The sequence below is a fragment of the Diabrotica undecimpunctata genome, chromosome 8 (assembly GCF_040954645.1).
Source record: "Diabrotica undecimpunctata isolate CICGRU chromosome 8, icDiaUnde3, whole genome shotgun sequence".
NCBI classification, from domain to species: domain Eukaryota; kingdom Metazoa; phylum Arthropoda; class Insecta; order Coleoptera; family Chrysomelidae; genus Diabrotica; species Diabrotica undecimpunctata.
The window spans coordinates 117,363,283-117,384,323 of NC_092810.1; the positions used below are offsets into that span (position 1 = coordinate 117,363,283).

A 21,041-nucleotide genomic window follows, 5' to 3' on the forward strand; every position below is an offset into this window, starting at 1 on the left:
ACCAGGTGCATCTAAGAAGTAAATCCCTCCTGTTTTATCATTTGTTACTTTCATAAGTGTATCAAATACATACTTCTGTTTGATATATTGTTGGATATTTGACAAAAAGTGTATGGAATCTGGTCCTATTCCTGAAATGAATGAGTACAATAGGTCTGGTGGTGTCAATTTCACTTTCCTATTTGCGCAACACAATCCATTGGTTTTATATTTGTATTTCAATGCCTTAAAATGAGAGCAAACCAAGTTCATAGATCCAATAGTACCACATTGGTAATTGCTGTAGTCAATTGACGAATCGTAATTGAAAGCAGATCGATTTAAAGTTGCGCGATTATTAGTTGAGTCTCTCGCTCTCGCTTCCCGCGTTCGTCATATATGAATTCTTTCACGTTCATTTCGGTCGTCACGTTCTTGTGAAGTATGATTAGATCGGTAATTAGTTTCTACCTAAATTACTTCGTCTTATAGAAGAATATACTTAATAATTATTAATTATAGGTATTAAAACACTTTGCATATAACACGATATAAAACAATCAATCAAAAATAAATCGAAGAAAACTGGAGAATTTGTTTCGTTTATCAAGTTGACAAAAAAAACTGAGTAGATAAGGTAACAGAAAATCCAAGAAAAACAACACGTATGTGTACACCAATGTACACCGACCATGTGACAGGATGTTGTTGTCTGTGAAATCTCTACTTTGTCTGTGAAAGAAAATATAATCAAAGAGGATATAAGACTATGTTGGTTTTTTTTTTATTTTTTTTTAATTTGATATTACTTGGACTCAAGTCCTTTAAGCCAAAACAATGTTGTATGTGTATAGAATATATTAAATTAATAATAAATTAGTTATTAAAGATAATAAACGCTTTTTAATGCGGTTTGTTTGACAGATGCAACGACGTGAAAACTGATGCAATTTATGTCGCGTTCCGAAACTAAAACAAAAGAAAGAATATCAAATCAAATCTATAGCTCTTACATTTTTTGACTTTTCAATTTGGTCGGGTTCACGATATTATCACTTTTGTGTGAACGCATTAGATTCTCCAACGCGAACACGCACACACGAACGCGCGCACACATACATTTGATTGAATTTGAACTTTGTGCAGCGACAATAAAGCGCAAAATAACCCTTCGACGTTAGAAACACACCTACATTTATTAGACAACAGTGAGTGCTTGTAATTTAATATAAACTTTATTGAATAACAATAAAGTTCAAATTGACTCGAAATTATTTGAATTTTTCTCGCAGTAAAAACCATGTTTAGACTTCATATATGATGTTTGTGGAGGCAGTATTTCAGATAGAAAAATAACAGTAGAATATGGAATTTTAGGACTTATTAAAGAAGGAGAATTTATTTAAGAAATAAGGATAAATAAAATAAAAAGATCAATATTTTTGGTATGAAATTTTACAATTTAATAAAAAATTAATGAACAGAATAATACAGTTTCGTAGTTCCTATTTTTTACTTCTGGATTGACATATTGCTTGCTCTCTGCCTTTTTTTCACTGACCTAAAATATAAAGTAATTAATTGGTTTGTATTATGTAAAGCTTTTTCAATAAGGCTTGTAAGAACATTGATGCCAGAAATCTAGTAAGAATATTGAATAACAGCAAGACCTTACTGTTTTTTTATATTCTATTGCTTTACTTTTTAATCACGACTTATCTAAGCTTCACGTTTTTGCAATGTTAAAAAGAGAAAGGCTCTTTTGGAATAGCTAAAGAAAGTTCGATTAAAAGTTTTGAACTAAATTATAGAAATTGTGGAAACTAAGTTCACCTTGAATATGCCGTTTGAAGTGAATTAATAATCATCGGACGGCTGATGGACTTGAAAAGAACTGTAGGTGGTACACGGATGAATCCAACATAGATAAAAAGATTGGAGTAGAAATATTGGGGTTAAATTTCAGGCTTACAAAATATTTTAAAAACATCTTAACTATCTGACAGGTAAAAATACACGCCATATATATCATGACCCAGGAGTCGAGTGCTGCTTTGTGAGTGATAGGGATAAAGTGGGTCATAGGTCAAAAACGCATCAAGTAAAAATAAAGATAACAAACTCGTTAAGTAAGTTGCAAAGGATTTTGCTAGGTCCAGCACCCTCTTGTAAAGTAACCAAGAGTCATGAAAACTGGAAGTTTCCGGAAGGTATGGAGAGTAATATCACAATCAAATAGAATCGCACTGGATTAATATGACAGTACGGAAACATAAAAAACGGTTAGTAAAATCATCTCAAGAAACCTCAAACTGTAATAATAAGTCTTCTTCTTCTTCTTCTTCTTCTTCTTCTTCTTCCTCTTTATAAGCAATTCTGCAATCAAGCAATTCTGCTTGTTCATTGGCGGATCAATATCTCTATGGAAGGTTGTCACTCCATATTCTGCGCGGTCGTCCGATACTTCTTCTGCCGATTGATGACTTATCTTTTGCTATTTTGACACTCCGTCCGGCTCGCGGAGATAAGAATACGGCCGGGGTCAGAAAGCCCTGCCTGTCGTAAGAGGCGACTAATGGGTAGAAATAGGGAGGTGGAGAGCCGTCGCTTGAAGTGTCGGGTTGGTAGAAACGCACACGGTCGCTTCGGCGACACGGTCACCGGTCTACATTCCTAGTATCCGAGACGAGACTCTCGTGGGACCACTCTACTCCCATTCCAAAAGAGCCTGGTGAGGTTGAACGAGCTGGGCCCGTACATACCTCTCCTGACCTTGTGTCAGGCGTGGTGTGGGTGTCCCGGCACGTACCCACCGGGAGATCCAAGAGTGGTAGAGGAGAGATCCTCGGCGGCGACCTGTCTACGTGCGAGGTGGAAATTCCTCCGCCTGCCGAGTCTATCCGCCCGTGGTGTGTGAATAAGGGGTAGGTGAGGTACTCGCAACACAGGTACTACGGGGAGGGTGAAGCCCCCACGCGGTGTGACTTGCACACGCTGCGTGGCACTTTCACTTTGGTGTCGGACTCGTAGGGGCAGAGGTTTCACTATGGGCGTATGTCGAAAGATTGGTAGCCCAGGGTCCTGCCAGGTCTTTATACTTGGAGGGCACGCATCTCAGCAATGCTATTTTGACACCACGGGCCTCCTCTATTCTGTTTTTGTGGTTATTCCATTCTTTTTTCTATTTTGTGTCCATTCATTTATACATTGTACGTTACATTTTCTTCTGTCTCCACTTCTCTTTCGATCTCTCAGCGTATTTCCTGTAATTCTTCTTAGTACTCTCATCTCTGCCGTTTCCAGTAGCCTTTGCGTTGTGGCTGTGTCGGATCTTGTTTCTGAGGCATATGTCATTATTGGTCTTACACTGGCTTTATAAATTCTTGACTTCATCTCAGTGTTAATGTGTCTGTTTTGCCATATAGTGTTATTAAGGCATCCTGCCAGTCTATTTGCTTTTTGTACTTGATCTCTCACTTCTTTGTCCACAATAAGACACAAAAATGCTGGTCTATTATACTCTAGTGATTTCTCAGTAATTTGCTTTATAACGAATATTGCATCTGTACACGATATTCCACTACGAAAACCCTGTTGTTCATCTACTAAACTATCCTCTGATTTATTAGCACTTGTAAAATTTTAGTTGTAAGTTTTAGCATATTTAACAAGTTTATACCTCTGTAGTGTTCTTAGTAATAATAAGTAAAAATATTAAATTGGTAACAGGTGTTATTACCGCACACTGCCTTCTAAGACATCACCTCAATATGATGTGTAACTTAGAAATTGATAGCTGTGGTTTCTGAGACAATGGAAAACAAACGGCAGAATAGATGATATGTGACCAAATAGTATTGTTCTCTAAACGACTTAAATTTCTAGAAGAGAATGTACACTGTCAAATATATATGAAAAATGTCCTATACAAAGCTCATTAACTTTATCAAAAGCATTGGCGTCCTGAAAGTCAAATAAATTATAGATTAAGCACAAAAGCCCTCGGTAGGTCGAGGTGCGAAGACGCTAAATAGAATAAACGATCTTACACAATGCATGTATCGAAGAAATGAAAAATAGGGAAACTGTGTCAACACGTATTATATTGTTTATATCTTAGTAAATAGACATTATTAATTTTTGTTTCATCAAAAAGTTGTTGATCAATTTTACACTAGTTTCTTTATATATTGTTCATAATTATATAGGGGATAAAAATGCGAAAAATGAGTACAAGAAAGATGGTAATTTATATGGGTAAATTGTTGATGCATAGTGGAATATAAATATTCCCAGCATCGCTCTTAATGGCTTGATTAAGCGTGAGTATACAATTTACTTTAATTGCTATCGACACATTTAACTTCAATTACATAGGGACAAAAAAACAAAGGAAATATTTAATTTTCTTAAATAATCTGATTACTAGACACAGGTGTTAATTAAATTATCATTTTTAAAACGAAAAATAACTTTTTCACAACTAAATAAATATATAAAATAAATAAATAAATTACTTGCCACTGTATTTTAAATCTCTAAGGATAATCGGCAGCACCTAAAAAGTGTTATTGTTAGTAAAATGCCCTCAAATTCACAAAAAAATTAAATAAATAAATAAACGACTATATGGAATAAAAAACACAAACGTAGCCTAATTTTATAAAATAGCAAATTCTGTATAATTATAGCTATATATTTATACAGAAGAATTATACAGTATATTATGCTAAGAATCCCCACGACAAATGCTAGGAACCACCCGAAAGTGGAAAACAAAAACTACAAGTTAAAAATTGGAACCTGGAATGCAAAATCTCTCTTTATGCCAGGAAAATATCATAACATCGCGAGAGAAATGAAAAGAATGGGAGTCAACATGCTCGAAGTCAGTGAAGTTAGATGGCCTGGATCTGGACAGACAAACATCGATAACCATGTAATATACTATGCTGGTAATGACGATCCTCATCATTATAACGGAGTGGCATTTATAGTTGACCAGAAAAGCAGTAAATGTATAAAGAACTTTATACCTATATCTGATAGAGTAGCTATGCTGCAAATTAATATCACTTCTCCTAATATTAACTTTATTCAAGTATATGCTCCTACAGCAGAAAAACCAGAAAGAGAAGCACGAGAATTCTACCAAGAGATCAAACAGCTAATGAAGATCACAAAGAAAAATGCTGTAAACATTATTATGGGAGATTTTAATGCCAAAGTAGGTGACGGGCGGACCGAAGACGTAGTAGGAAACTTTGGTTTGGGCCAAAGAAATGATAGAGGAGAATTACTGGTCCAATTTTGCCAAGAAGAAAATCTAATGATCGCACACCTGGTTTAAATAACCAAAAAGAAGATTAAATACATGATAAACATCATAGAACGAGATACCTCTGGAGGATATTGACCACCTAATCAGAAGAGAGCTCAAGCGCATCCAAGAATATATGACTCACCGAGGTTTTGAGTAGATTTATCAAATTTACCTCTATAAGTTGTTCCAATCATATTGAAATTTTGACCGTCTATTTATTTTGCTACTGTGTATATTGGTACAAAATATCTTCAAAATATAATTATTTTTAATGGGTGTTCGGATTTCTATGCCCTTAAGTACATTTATAGTAAATCAATATTCGTCTAGCATTCAGGTGGATTAATTAATTTAAAGGAATTGATAGTGTTCCATGTCTTCTTGTTGTCTTCTTCCACTTATATTATTGAAAGAAATCATATCCTAATTCTTTCCAAATTAGTTCCAGTTTGCTGCATTCTATATTATACTCTGTATAATTAACTTGTTAATCCGCTCAAAAGCATAAAGTTTCCACTACAGCAATTTAGAAATATACTACTTTAAGAAGGTAGAGTTTAAATTTCACAGAAACCAAAAATCTAATTTTGTGAGAAGATTTTATGGATAATTATTTTTATTATCTTACACAACTAATTTGGGACATTTCATGTGTTTTTCAACAACAAAACTTCTGAAAAGATTTGGCTATCTTTTAAAAATATCTTGATACAGATCATGAATAACTGCTAGGCATAGTCTAATGCCGACTCAATCCGACCAAAAAAAGTGTAGAGGTCTGCATATAGATATACTTTTGACCTTGTTGAAGAAGGCAGAAAACTCAAAATTGCTGGAATTGAGAAACCTCTTAGGAATTCCCAGTACCGACAGCTATCTAGAGCTATTCAGGTTCAAAGAACTCTTCGATAAAGTGTATTAAAGATGATGAAGCCAATGTATAGACGGTAAGCCAATGTAAGTCTTTATATGCCGATACGGATCAGATGCCCTCGGAGACCCCGTATGTACCTGAATGTCAGACCTTCACTGTTCACTTTCCTTCAACGGACACACCCACATTAGCTTTAAAGCTGAACTTAACATACTTTACATTTCATTACTGCTGATGTCTTGAATCATCTTCCGGTGTTTAGAGTGAGAATATTACATCAATTGTGTAGTGGAATCTGGCACACAGGCGTCTTGCCTGAGGATTGGATAAATACCATAATCGTCCTCTACATAAGAAAGGCCCAATAAATATTTAGTAGGTAGAGTGATCCTCACATCCGGTAACGTCGTTTAGAAAACTTAGTAAGTTGGCAAATAGCACCTGAGCAGGCTGGATTTGTGAATGGCAGAGGTACTAGAGAACAAATTCTTAATGTAAGAAACATCATTTAAAAAGTTAGAGAATATCAGATCCCGATATTTATATGTTTTATAGATTATACAGAGGCATTTGATAATGTTCGATGGGACAAACTATGGAACATATTGACGACAATGGGTGTACCTAAACACTTGACTAACCTTATTAGCAAACTGTAGCAAGATAGGCTGGCATATAATCAAATGCACAAATAACTATTTGTCCATTTATTTTATTTAACATCTATTCAGAATTCATACTACTATATCAAGATATCTAACTTGCATTACGCAGACGACATTCTAGCCTTCAGAAGAAATTACGAAAGAAGAATTAAGACGAAAGTGCTAAATTTGGACTCAAAGTTAACTACAACAAAACCAAAATCATGATTGTTGATCGCGAACAACAGTTTCCTTACACCCAAGGTATTAGGGGATGCGTAGTTGTCTCCTCTATGACATATCTTGGAGCTCTAGTTAAAAATACAGTTGTGAATCCGAAATTCGAACACGCATTCAACTAGGAAGAGTAGCCATGAGTGATTTAAACGAGGCCTGGCGTGATCGTTATATTACTATGACAAACAAGAAAAGACTCTTTTGAACTCTCATATTTTACTATGTATGCGAGACATGGATAGTCAAAGAATCAGACAGATGGCGCCTAGACGCTTTTAAAATGTGGACATGGAGACCACTGCTTCGAATTTCATAATATTTCGGTTCTAGATAAAATTAACCCAATTAGCGTCTCTCTAGTACTGTTTTCTCTAGAAATTTAAAGTTCTTTGTTCATACTGATCGAAGTAATCACAAAATGGAGCACTTGGTAGACCAAGGAAAGCCTAAGAATCAACGCCAATGCGGCAGATCTCCACACCTATGGGCAGACGAAAAATGATTCTGAAAACTCCAGAACCATAGCTCCCATCCGCTTCTATAAACCAATAATCATCCGAGAAGCCATAGAAAATAAAAAAAGGCCGAACTGTCTGAATAAAAGAAAATGACGGCAACCGGTTACCTTCGACATGGAGACTTCTCATAAAGAAAATATCGTCCGCTCGATCGTCCAATCAAAATCTTGCAGTCAAAAATGTTCGCGCCAACCCTCGCGTCAACCTCACGTCAACCTTTATTCAAATCACGTCACGATGGATGGTATAAATGAATCGTCCCCTGTTCCCACTAGCAGTGATGCATTGATTAGGAATCACCTCGGAATTTCTGAAGAAGAAATAATATAAAGAAAAAATATTAAGAATTATATATATATATATATATATATATATATATATATATATATATATATATATATATATATATATATATATATAATTCTTAATATCATGGGCCTATTAAGTTTTATTTGAAAAATTATAGCCCTATAAACCTATTATCTATTTATTATACGTCGTCTTCATATATTATCAGCTTCTTATATCTTTTCTTAGTTTTTTCTTACGTAAATGGCGAAGGAATTTCCTGTGTATGATATTTATTATTGAATAAAGCACAAATTCTAATGTTTTGTCGTAGGATCTAATCGATATGAGAATTTTAATTCTTTGTCTCTCAGCAAGACTTATTTAAATAAAACGACTTATTAAATATAATCTAACAGATTGTTAATACGATTTACATTTGGCATAAATGGAACTGTCCCCTACAAATTCGCTTTTGATCTTTTATAGAAAGCCGGAAATACCCAAAGACAGATAAGTCTGTAGATATAGTAGTTTCATAAATGTTCTTTGGCACAGTAATTACCTGAATTCCTTAGAACTATTATCAAAAGACTTTTTTCAAACGATGTATAATCTATATTTTTATTAAAAACATTGAAGATATCTTCACTCTCACACGTGATGTACCGAAGAAAAATCTGAGAGAAGAATCGTTTAAATTTAAAAATAGATGAGTCTTTGTAATATTATCATTATTTTAATTGTGTACTCAGTTTATTTAAACTGTTTTTAAAGAAATTCTTCTATTGACTCATATTACTCCACCTTTTATAGCATTTTAAAATAATTCTGATTGTGCTTTATACTATGTCACTCTCACTCGCTTCTGCTTCAATTGTGCCTATATGACTGTCTAGATTCAGCCTAGTATTCCTATTTCCAAAATTTTAGATTGTAGATTAAAACTATTTTTCTATTTATTTGGTTATATTGTATTCCTATTTATAATTTTTATTATTATATATCATATAATATATTACCATATATATGATCAAGCAACAACATCCATCAAAATAGTTGAACAAATGGAGTCCATTAAGATACGGCGAGGAGTCAGACAGGATGACACCATATCACCCAAACTACTCAATTAAGCTTTGGAAGACGTTATGAGGAAATTACAATGGGAAAAAACGGGGTATTAACATAAATGGCCAATACTTGAATCACTTGAGATATGCAGACGACATTGTATTAATAACATGATGGATGAATTAAATAGCGAATCAACAAAAATAGGTCTACAACTGAATTATAATAAAACGAAAATTATGACCAACCAACCAAAAGAATTAATAATTACAATTGCACAAACAACTATAGAACAAGTAAAAAAATACGTATATTTGGGACAACTAATTAAATTAAATAAAGAAAATCAGACCGGAGAAATAAAGAGAAGGATACGGTTGGCTTGGGTATTTTTCGGAAAACCCAATATTTAAAAACAAGAATCTTCAACCAATGTATACTTCCTGTTCTCACCTACGATTCTCAAACTTGGACGTTTACAAAGGAAAACATGGAAAAAATAGCAAAGATCCAAAGAGCCATGGAAAGGCAAATGCTGAACATCAGGCTATCAGACAAGAAAAGAAATACTTGGATCCGCAACAAAACAAAAGTGACCGATGTATTAACGCAGATAGCAAAACTTAAGTGGAAGTTCGCTGGACATACCATAAGACAGAAAGACGGCAGATGGAATAAGATGATTATACACTGGAGATCATATAGTTACAAACGAAAAAGAGGAAGGCCACAAATGCGATGGTCAGATGACTTGAAGAAACACGCAGGCCCGAAGTGGATACAAACTGCCTACAATAGAGAGACGTAACAGAAGGAAAAGGAGGCCTATGTCCAAAATTGGACAGCAAGGGCTGTATAGATAGATAGATATAATTTTTATTATTATTAATTTAGTAAGGTATATCAAATTAAAATTAGTGATACTCACTTGGTCCGATTAGTAAATTCGATATTAAACCACCCAACATGGGAGTATCTGCCATTAATGTTCCAATACCACCGGCAATTGGAGCCAGGTATGCCCCAACGAATGGAACTTTTGACAGTAAATTTTCCAAATTTATGAATTTTTCAACAGCATAAAACAGTTTTTGAATTGCTGCCGTTAGATCATCGACTTTTCCAGTTCCTTCAATTAAAGCTATTATACTCTTTAATATATCGGAAAATCCTTTTAATATATCCATGACTCCTAAAAAACCAGATTACTTATTTGTTTTTTTATATATTTTATACAATCATATACGAGAGAATGATTTTTAATATAAAAAAATTAAATAAAAAAAGTAAAAAAGTAAGTCATATAATTTAATTTCATTTTGATCTATTTTTTTAAGCTACTTTTTATCGTCTAATGTGGAATATATATTTGAAACTATTTTAAATGAATTATTTGCTAAAATATCTATTGTATGTTTTATTTTTCGTAAAACAGATTAATGAATTTTTCTAATTCATTCAAAGGCAACGCATGAAAAAATTTAGCTTTGCCTTGATAATAAAAGGCAGATGTGTCACACATCCATTGAAAATATGACAAAATTTTACATAATCTATTTTGCCTCCGGTTTAAAATCACTATAATTATAAAATTCTGAAATAATATTTATATTTTCTTCTTCTTCAGCATTAAGTAATCCAATATTCGACATAGTCCTCCCCCAAATCAATCCAGTGTTTTCTATTTTGCGCCACTTCCTTCCAATTGTGTCCTCCGATCTTCCTAATGTCATCAGCCCATAGAATTTGTGGTCTTCCTCTGCTTCTCTTTCCTAACCATGGTCTCCTATGTTGTATTTCGTGGGTCCATCTTTTATCTTTCAGTCGGGCATTGTATCCTGCGAAGCTCCATTTTAATTTGGCAGTATGTTCTCCTGCATCTTTTACTTTGGTTTTGCTTCTAATCCATTTGTTTGTTTTTTTGTCTATAAGATTCACCCCGAGCATTGATCTTTCCATCGCTCTTTGTGCCTTTACTATTTTATCCATATTAGACTTGGTGAGTGTTCACGTCTGTGAGCCATACGTGAGTATAGGGAGGATATACTGATCGTAAATTCAGGTTTTTAAATATTGTTCCATTTTAGTGCTTTTTAAGATGCAACTAAGTTTTCCAAATCCTGCCTACGCTAACCTTATTCTTCTGGTAATTTAGGCAGTTTAATTTTCTTTGGTGACTTTCATTGTCTGTCCCAGGTAGATGTATTCGCTTACTGTTTCTAAATTTATGTTGTTCAACGTTATTTTTTTAATGTTCGGTATATTTGTCATTATTTTTTTTTCCAAGATCATCTTAACACCTACTTTTTCCGAAGCTTGAAATAGTTGCGTCATCATGATCTGTAGTTCTTCGAAACTTGTAGCGAATATTAAAATGTTATCAGCGTACCTCAAATGACTCAGTTTTCTTCCATTAACATTTATTCCTTTATCTGCCCAGTTAATGTCTTTGAACACGTCTTCCAGTCCAAGTGTGAATAGCTTTGGTGAGATAACATCTCCCTCACGAAGTCCTCTGTTGATTGGTATAGCTTTGGTTTTCGCATATATTTGTATTTTGATTCTAGCTTTCTTGTAAATATTATGTATAAACATTCTGTATCGGGAGTCTATCCTGCAGTTGTTCATAGCTTTCTCTATTGCACAAAGTTCTATGGAGTCGAATGCATTTTCATAATCAACGAAGCCAATGTATAAGTTCAAGTGATATGCATTGGCTTTTTCTATTAGCGTTCTGGCTGTAAGAGGACGATCCGCTGTACTGTAACCCTTTCGGAATCCTGCCTGCTCTACCGGTTGATAGCTATCGAGCTTCGACGTGAACCTGTTAGTTATTACTCTCATAACAAGTTTGTACATTTGGGACAGCAGGGAGATTGGCCTATAGTTCTTCAGATCTCCCCTGCCTCATTTTTTGAAGAGAAGTGTTGTCAAACTTTCATTCCATTTATCTGGGACTTCTCCTCTGTGAAGACATTCATTGAAAACATTTTTCAATTCTTCGAGAATAATTTGACTCCCCTCTTCAACATTTCTACAAGTATTCCTTTTGGGCCCGGAGCCTTATTGTTATTTAGTTGTACCATAGCTTGTTTTATTTCGAAGGATTCTATGTTAGGAAGTATTTCTGAGTTGACATTCGTTATCTTTCTCTTAAGATCTTCCTTTGCAGTGTTATCTGGTTTCTTGTTTGAGGTTTTTAGGTTAATGTTTGAGTAACTTTTAGGATTTTGCTTTTTTCTGTTATTTTTTTCCATCTTTATCCTTCAATGGAGCAGCATTTCAGGCAACGGTTCTTTTCTATTATTTTTTCTACCTTGTTTTCATTGTAGATCCTTAAATCTTCCATTACTCCCTTCTTTATTTGTTTATTCAATTCTTTGAAACTATCGATGTTTCGCTTTCCTTCGCTTAGAAATCTGCGTCTCTTTTCCATCAACTGTTTTGTTCTATCACATATTCTGTCTTCTTTATTTTTTGTTTTCTTTGCAACAGTTAATCCTGCTGTCAAGAGCTTTTGTTGCATTTCTTTATTAATTGTGTTCATCTCGGAATATTCTTGTTGATAATGTTCTACAAATTATTTTCTTAAGACTTTTCTGTACTCATCTCCCTTCTATCGCATTTTAGTTTGATCTATCTGATTACAATAATTATGTGGCCTGTTTCTATTGGTTTTCGTCTGTTTAACAAGAATCCTTGTTCTTGAAAGACGATGATCTCTGCCAGTTGTGAATCGAGTGAGATCAGTTATATCTTCAAAAATGTCTTTGTTCCCACACAAGAAGTAACCGATCTCGTTTTTCGTCTTTTGATCGGAAGATATCCACGTCCATTTTCAGTTTGCTGGTTTCTTGAAGTGTGTGTTCATGGCATATAAATTTTGTTGTTCTAAGAAGTTATATAATTTTTCTCCCCTTTCATTTTGTGTGCCATAACCATGCATCCCTATTTTAGTTTCAGTATTTTCTTTTTTTTTACCTAATTTTGTATTGAAATCCCCCATAATGATGGTGTACTTTGTATAATTTTCTTCTAATGCTGTTATCAAATCTTCGTAGAACATTTCAACTACCTCTTCCTGATGTGTTGTTGTCGAAGCATACACTTGTATAACCTTGATCTTGGTTTTATTACCTAGGTTTATTACAATATAATCTACTCTACCAGAAACGCTTTTATATGTAGAAATGTATGGTGTAAGATACTCTTTGACAAGAAATCCTACTCCACCATATGTTTTGTCTATTTTCTCTGTATAGTATAGGCGATTTCCAGAGTTTAGATGCATGCATGCATCTTTTCACTTCTTTTCACTTTTGACAGTCCTACAATATCCCACTTTATCTTGGATAGTTCTTCTTCTAATTCGTAGACCTTTTCATCTTTAGCCATCGATTGGATGTTGTATGTGGCTAGTAGTTACTGTTTTTGTTTGTTCGTATCTATTTTGGTGCGTTTTGTTGAGCTTTTGCCTCCCCCGGAATCCATGAGGCTGATTAAACATTTAATATTTACATACATAATAATGTATTAGAAATTACATACTTAATTTCACTATTTTTATTCATAATTATACAAACTTTATAACAATTATATTGTTTAAAATATATGTGTAATGTTTTTGACTCTGTCATAGTAATTGTAAACCAATAAGTATAATTCACGAAAAATTAACACGTATAGATTTGATTTTCAAATAAAAAATGAATTTTTTTGTAAAATTTATTGTTAAAAGATATTATTTATAAATATAATAAAGAAATATTAAGTTCTTCTTCTTTAGATGCAAATCCACTAATGGATGTTAGCGATCACATTTTCCATTAATTCTCTATTTCTTGCAATATGTATCAGAGATTGTATGTCGTTAATCCCTGTCCATTGCCTTATGTTTCGGAGCCAGGACATTTTCTTGCGTCCCATTCCTCTCTTGCCTTCAATTTTACCCTCGATTATAAGTTGGAGGAACTGGTATTTTTCATTTCGCATGATGTGACCTAGATACGCCGTTTTCCTTTTCTTGATGGTTTCGAAAAGTTGGCGTTCTTGGTTTATTCTTTTAAGGACATCTATATTTGTGATTTTCGCTGTCCATGGTATTTTTAGGATACGGCGATAGAGCCACATTTCGAAAGCTTCAAATCTGTTTATATCCCTCGTTTTGAGTGTCCAGCACTCTACGCCATATAGCAGAACTGACCACACGTAGCACTTAGTAAACCTTAGTCTCAGTTGAAGATCGAACTCTGAACAAGTCAGTACCTTCTTGAATTTTACGAAAGCTTGTCGAGCTTGCTCAATGCGACATTTTACTTCCCTATCCGATGCCCAGTCTTCAAAAAGCCACGATCCCAGGTATTTAAATTTACTCACTCTTTCAATGGACTTAGTATTTAGTGTTATGGTGGAGTTTTCAAGTGCATCCAAGTTTCTGGAGATGATCATAAATTTGGTTTTTTTGGTATTAATCTCTAATCCCATTCGCTTACTGTATTCTCCGATTATAGTGACAAGTTGTTGAAGATCGACTATGTTGTCACAAATTAAGACACCATCATCAGCATATCGTATGTTGTTGATCAGTACTTCATTTACTTTGATTCCCATCTTTGCATCCTCCAGAGACTCTTGAAATATGTTGAAATATGGCTTCCGAATAAATGTTAAATAAAAGAGGGGAAAGCACACATCCCTGTCGAACGCCCCTTCTTATATGTATGGGTTTGGATATAGAATTGTCTATTTTTAACTGTGCCGTTTGATGCCAGTACAAGTTTTCAATGCATCTTATGTCTTTTTGGTCTATATCAACTTTCTTGAGGATCTGCATTAACTTGTGGTGTTGGACACGATCAAACGCTTTTTGGTAATCTAAAAAGCATAGGAACACATCCTTCTTCTGATCGTAACAATTTTGGACCAGCACCTGTGTTGCTACTATTGCTTCTCGTGTTCCTAAACCTTGCCTAAACCCGAACTGGGAGTCACTGATGTCCCATTCACATTTTTTGTATACTCTTTGATATAGTATTTTTAAGAATATCTTTAAAGTGTGACTCATCAGGCTAATGAGTCTGTGATCCTCACATCTTTTTGCATTGACTTTCTTGGGCAGGGGAATAAAGGTAGAGCGTAACCACTGTTGAGGATAGCAGCCAGTTTCATAAATTAAGTTAAATATTTTGTGTAGTGCTGAAATTCCCCTTTCATCCAGTAATTTGAGTATTTCTGACGGGATTTCATCTGGTCCAGGTGCCTTATTGTTTTTTGAATTGAATATTGCCTTTTCTATCTCCTCTTTGGTAATTGAAGGGCCAGTCAGCTGGTCGTCTGTATAAACTTCACTCATGGGTCTTTCGTCATGGAAGAGCTCCTGGATATAATTTTCCCATATATCAATTTTTTCCTTTTCACCCAGCACTATCTGGTTATCCTGATTAACTATGGTGGTTGGTCTTCGTTTTCTGTATATTTCAGCAGTCTCCTTAAGCTTTTTATGTAAATTACGGTCGTCGTGCTGTCGTTGTAAATGTTCTAGATCGATACATTGTTGCTTAAGCCATTCATTTTTTGCTATTCTTATTTTTGCTTTTATTTGCCTGTTAATGTTTTCATACATATTGCTGCCATCTTGTTTATTCTTGTGTCTTCGTCGTTCTTCCATTAGTAATAGTATTTCGTCTGTCATCCATTTTTGCCTCTTGTTATTTTGTTTGTACCCTAAGTTGTTTTTCATGATGTCTGTTACAGCACTTGTAATCGTATTCCATGTTGGTGTTAGATCTTCGGCAATGTTTGTCGTCAATATTTGAATTTGTGCGTTTATTTCATTGCTTATTTCTGCTTGTATCATTGGGTCTTTCAGTTTGTCCAGTGCTATATGTTGTTGAGTTTCAGGCTTGTTCTTGCATGAAAGAGCGATCTTTATGACGGCCACTAATAGTACGTGGTCAGAAGGGACATCTGCTCCAGGGTATGTGCAAGCTCTTTTGACAGTTGTGCTGAATCTACCGTTGATAAGAATGAAGTCTATTTGATTTCTTATTATGTTCTGAGCTCTATCGGCTGGAGATTTCCAAGTATAAAGGCGACGGGGGTGGAGTTGGAACCATGTGTTGGTAACTCTCATGTTTTCTTCTTGACAAAATTGTATAAGTCGGTCGCCCCTTTCGTTCCTTGTTCCAAGACCATAGGGTCCAACTACGTCTTTAAAGCTGCCCTTCCCTATTTTGGAATTAAAATCTCCCATAATTATGTTGACATCATGTTTCTTTGTGAATTTAAGTAGTTCTTTGATTTCACTATAAAAGTTTTTCACTACTTCATCTGATGCGTCTGTAGTTGGTGCATAAACCTGTATGATGTTGAGATTATTTGGCTTCGCTTCAAGTTTTACTAAGGCTGTGCGGTCGGAATATGGTACAAACTCTGTGACAGCTCTCACCAATCTTTTAGTTATCATAATCCCGACGCCTTTTCTATGATCGCGGTCATCATTGCCTGAGTAAAAGAATGTTCCGCTTTCTGTAGTGCATTTACCGGATCCAGGCCACCAGGTTTCTGAGATCCCAAGGATATCTAGATCACGTCTGCTCATTTCTTAAGTTAGGTTAGCCAGCTTCCCGGCTTCAAATAAGCTGCGTGTATTCCAGGTGCCTATCTTTAATGTCTTTCTTAAGTTTGCTCGTACGTTTGAAACATTCAAGACCGCTCCCCCCGGAGATCCGATTGGGGAACTATTTATACCTCCGGATAATTTTGAGTTGAATGTATTCATGTGATTGTATTGGGAAATTTAATGAAGGTGGTATCCCGTTGCCTTCCTTCATGCCGCTTCAGGGCTTAGTTTTCAGCCGCCCACTATGGAACAGACGCCGTTTGCAACCGCCCATTCTGGGTACAGACGTTGCTATTTTCACCATATCTGGCTAATATTAAGTTACATATCATTTAATAACCTTTTCTACTACTAATAATATAAGACAAGTAAAATTTTACAAAATAAATATATATTTTAAATTATTTAAACAATTTACTTGGTTAAATAAACAATTCCAAAATTAATTATGTAATTGCATTTTTATAATCTATGCAATGAGGTTGCCCAATTTAAAAAGAATACTATAATATTTGAACCGGAGATATTGAGAATACAGTTTTTGAAAAGGTAAAATGGGGAAGGTGCAAATTGCTTTGCTTTTACACCCTTCATTTTTGGCGTATCATAGAGGGTTAATTAAAAAAAAATCGTTTTGAATTTTTTTGTCAGAAGTTGAACTTTTAATCTTTCAAATAGTGGTTTTTAAATTGCTTAATGTCTATAAACAAAGCCCCGTTGAATATTTGAAAAAAAAGTTCTCGGGTTCTAAGGGTCGCAGGAGATTGTATTGCATTTTTTTTAATTCCTGTAAGAATGCCAAAATTTTGAATAAAAAAAATAACTTCCTTCATATTGACACGTCTGAGTTATTTTAAATATTTAAAATCACAGTACTTTTGAAAACCTATTTTACAATATTTAATATAAACTTTTTAATCGTTAAATAATTTTTCCGTCGACCGTCCATTTATGATCAATTTTAACACCCTCAAAATCATTGATTAATGACCCCTATTAATGAATGATTTTCTATTAATGAACTATTTCATTATAGGCAACACAACATACATTGCTTGCATAAATTAATTAAACGCTCTGTGATTGGCAGTGACCTGTGGTGTAGGCAACCAAACATATACCTATTTATATTCCCACTAAAAAATTAATTTAAAATGAAGTAGCCGCTGTTAGTACTATCTGTCATTATATGTCATTATTTACTTTATTGTTTAAAATTCTGTGTATTTGAAAAATCAAAGGATGGATATTGACGAAGAGTTTAATTTAACTCCACCAGAATTTAACTTCTTCTACCACAGAATTTACAGAGATCCAAGAAGACTTAAATATAAATTTGTCAAAATGCTATACAGCAGATAATCATTTATCAATAGCTTCCTTTAATTTCAGTAATTGTACCATTTCGAATATTAATGTTTACTCTAATAAAACTACCACTAAGGAAACTTTGAATAAAGCCAATGAAAGCTGAAAAAATTGTTGTTTATTGTTAAGTAAATAAATATTTAAACTAAGATATCTTTATTTCTGAAAATTACGGTCGATGGAAAAGTTTTGTAACGAACTCGTGAATTAAAATGGCGATTAACAATTTTGAACATTAACGCACTCGCTTCGCTCATGCGTTAAAATATCTTAATTGTTAATCGCCCTTATTAATAATACATTTGTTGGTTAAATAACTATAATTTACTAATATAAATCATTACTATTGAAGAAATTTCAAGAACTGATACTTCTTGAAATTTTTAAAAATGAATATTTGTTATATTGTCCCTATTTTTATGCAAAATTAAAGTTTTTGTACATATTTAGATAAGTTATTAATACTTTTAAGAAATGGAATTTGGAGCTATTTTTGCAATAATTAAGCAAAAAAATATCAAGAATCTTTTGTTTTATTATTGTTTTATACAGTAAAAAATGTTTTCTTAGTACAAAATAAAATACTTACTTAAGGGTTATTGATAGAAGCATATTATTAATAAACTTACCTCCATTATTTCTTTCCTCCATATCTTGTGAACCATAAGATAATGATACTAAAACAAATATAATTAGACAATAAATTGAAATAATAGAAATTCTGAGCCAACAACTCTAAACACCACTTTTAATTTTTTTTTAACCTTCCGCAGATAACGTGAAAAATTTTTAAATTTTTGATAACGTCGGTCTAACAAAACGACTTTTTGTAAAATTAAAAAAAAAATAGAAATTTAGCTGTAGGTGATAAATATTTGTAATAATATAATTGTGTATATTATTCTCTATACAAATATATGATATTTATAATTTTTTTGTTATTTTAATAATTTTAAGGGGGTATTAAAAAAGTGTCATTTTTATGAACAGGCTTTTAATAGAATCAAAATAATTATTACAAAAAAAAATAAAACTGGTTCCACTAAAACATAAATCAGTTAGTTGTATGTTAATAAGCAGGGAAAATAAAATTTTACTCTCAAACTTTACACAGATTACTGAAACTATTCCAAATTTTGGGCACCATAATTTTCAAAACAATGCCTACATAATCCCGTCAGATGTTCTAGACATAAATATTTTTTAAAGTTTGCACAAGAATATCTTGTTCTTCGACTTTTTATAGTGCTGCAGTACGTACATCGTCCATGAGTTTGATTCTGGGAAGCAATATTCTCAGTTTCTATACCACATATTTCAGAAAGATGTAAACGGATTATCCTGGGAATGTTTTGCTGATGTGTTCGTCGACGAATATGTGGGCTAAGTAACTGAAATCCTAAATTTTCTAAGAATTTTCTTCTATCGATTTTTGTTTGGATATTCGAGGTGTAAATGATGTAACTATTTATTCCAGCAACGTTCATGGCACTATAAAAAATAACCATTGGCCAACGAAGAGTTGCACGAGCGCAATTGTAGGCTTCGCACATTTTGTCAACACCACCTTTTGTTTTGTTGTAGTCCATGATTATTTCCGGTTTGCCAGTTTCCTCGTCAACAGCATCATCATAATGCATAGTCGATACTAACAGGATATTTCTTTTTCGTTTTGAAGAATACGAAACGAGCGTACACTTATCTTTAAAAGCAAACATAATGGATTTTTCTGGTCTTGCTAGTAACATTTGAGGAGGTATCTCACGTTTATTTTGACGTAATAATCCCAACTGTAGTAAGACGGTGTTGCCTTAATATCTTCGTCAGAGATAAGCTGGTAAAAAAGTTGTCAAGCGTGATATTTCTATTTGATCCCAAGATAGGTGAACAAAGACGAGGCACTAGCTAAATTCGAAGTATCGAAGTTTTTTCCCTATGTACACTTCCAAATTTGCAGTGTAAAACATTTTAGCGTCCACTAAGGCATATATTTTTATTCCGTAGCGATTCGGTTTTTTAGGCATATAAATTTTGAAAGGACATTTACCTCGAAATGCTGCGAGTTTTTCGTCAATCGTGGTGAAAGCTGACATATTGTAATGTTGGGACAAATTGGATACAAACTCGTCGTAAATTTCCCTAATTGGAGCTAATTTGTCGACTTGTACTCTTTCTTGCCTAGTAGCTTTATCGTCGAAACGAATATGTTTCAACAAAAACTGAAATCGTATCCGGGACATAGTAAGTCTGAATATGTCCATAGCCATTCCGTCTGTCCTAAATAAATCTTCAGCGTTTCTCTGGTTATTTTTACTAACACCAGAAATATATAAAATGCCCAATACTGCTTTTATTTCTAATAAATCAGTCGGTCTAAAAGAACGATTTTGTGGAACATCATAGGCTTGCATTTCTATAAATTTGTTGGTGTAAGTAACAATTTTTTCCAATATGTTTGGAGAAAAGAGGCATTCCATATTTCTGAAGCTTTATTTTTATGCCTTATATCTCCCTTAGGTCCAGATAAATGTGTGAAAATATTTTCAGCGCGTGTTCGAACATTTCGTGCTGATGCAGGATATTTTTGCCACCTGGTAGTTCCATCTTTACCGATAAGGTAGGGTATTCTTGAGGTACAAGGGGTTTCTTCAAGAATAGATAAGTTTTGTTGATTTTTAAACTCCTCTTTCGAGTCTATATCCTCAATAGTTTCTATAATATGGTCGTCTATCAAACTCACATCATCATCATCATCTTGTTCTGCATCTGAATCATTTAAAACTTCCCCATGAAGCCGCAACAGCCATTCTTGTTCCCTCTCGTAATTTATTATAAATGTATGCCCTAAAATATAATATAAATTAGTACCGCAAACAAAAAATCAAACAAATTAGTCTTACCTCAAAATGTAACGGTAACTATAACGTCGGTTTGTGGGACCGAATCGTGTATAATATTCAAAACTCTTATTAAATTTCTCTTTTTTTTTGTTTTTTCTCCTTTTCATGAATTTTTGGATACAACAACTGCAATTACATTTCTGTGGTGAGTTTTAATATTGTCAGAGAAATATATCTTACAGTTTAGTTAGTGTTAAATTAACTAGAATTTGGCT

The 21,041-nt window shown here is 33.7% G+C and overlaps 1 protein-coding gene across 1 annotated transcript in view; it reads right to left on the reverse strand.

Moving 5' to 3' along the window:
• Positions 1–1,359: 1,359 nt before the first annotated feature.
• The window catches only part of LOC140448531 (uncharacterized), a 30,554-nt gene continuing 10,872 nt past the window's right edge, over positions 1,360–21,041 (reverse strand). Inside the window, exons 2-5 of the mRNA XM_072541613.1 lie at positions 18,556–18,603; positions 9,866–10,129; positions 4,501–4,537; positions 1,360–1,540 (exon numbers count right to left, since the gene is read on the reverse strand). Of these exons, the coding sequence (XP_072397714.1) occupies positions 4,518–4,537; positions 9,866–10,129; positions 18,556–18,603 (332 nt within the window). The 3' untranslated portion in view covers positions 1,360–1,540; positions 4,501–4,517. The remainder of the gene's footprint in view (positions 1,541–4,500; positions 4,538–9,865; positions 10,130–18,555; positions 18,604–21,041) is intronic.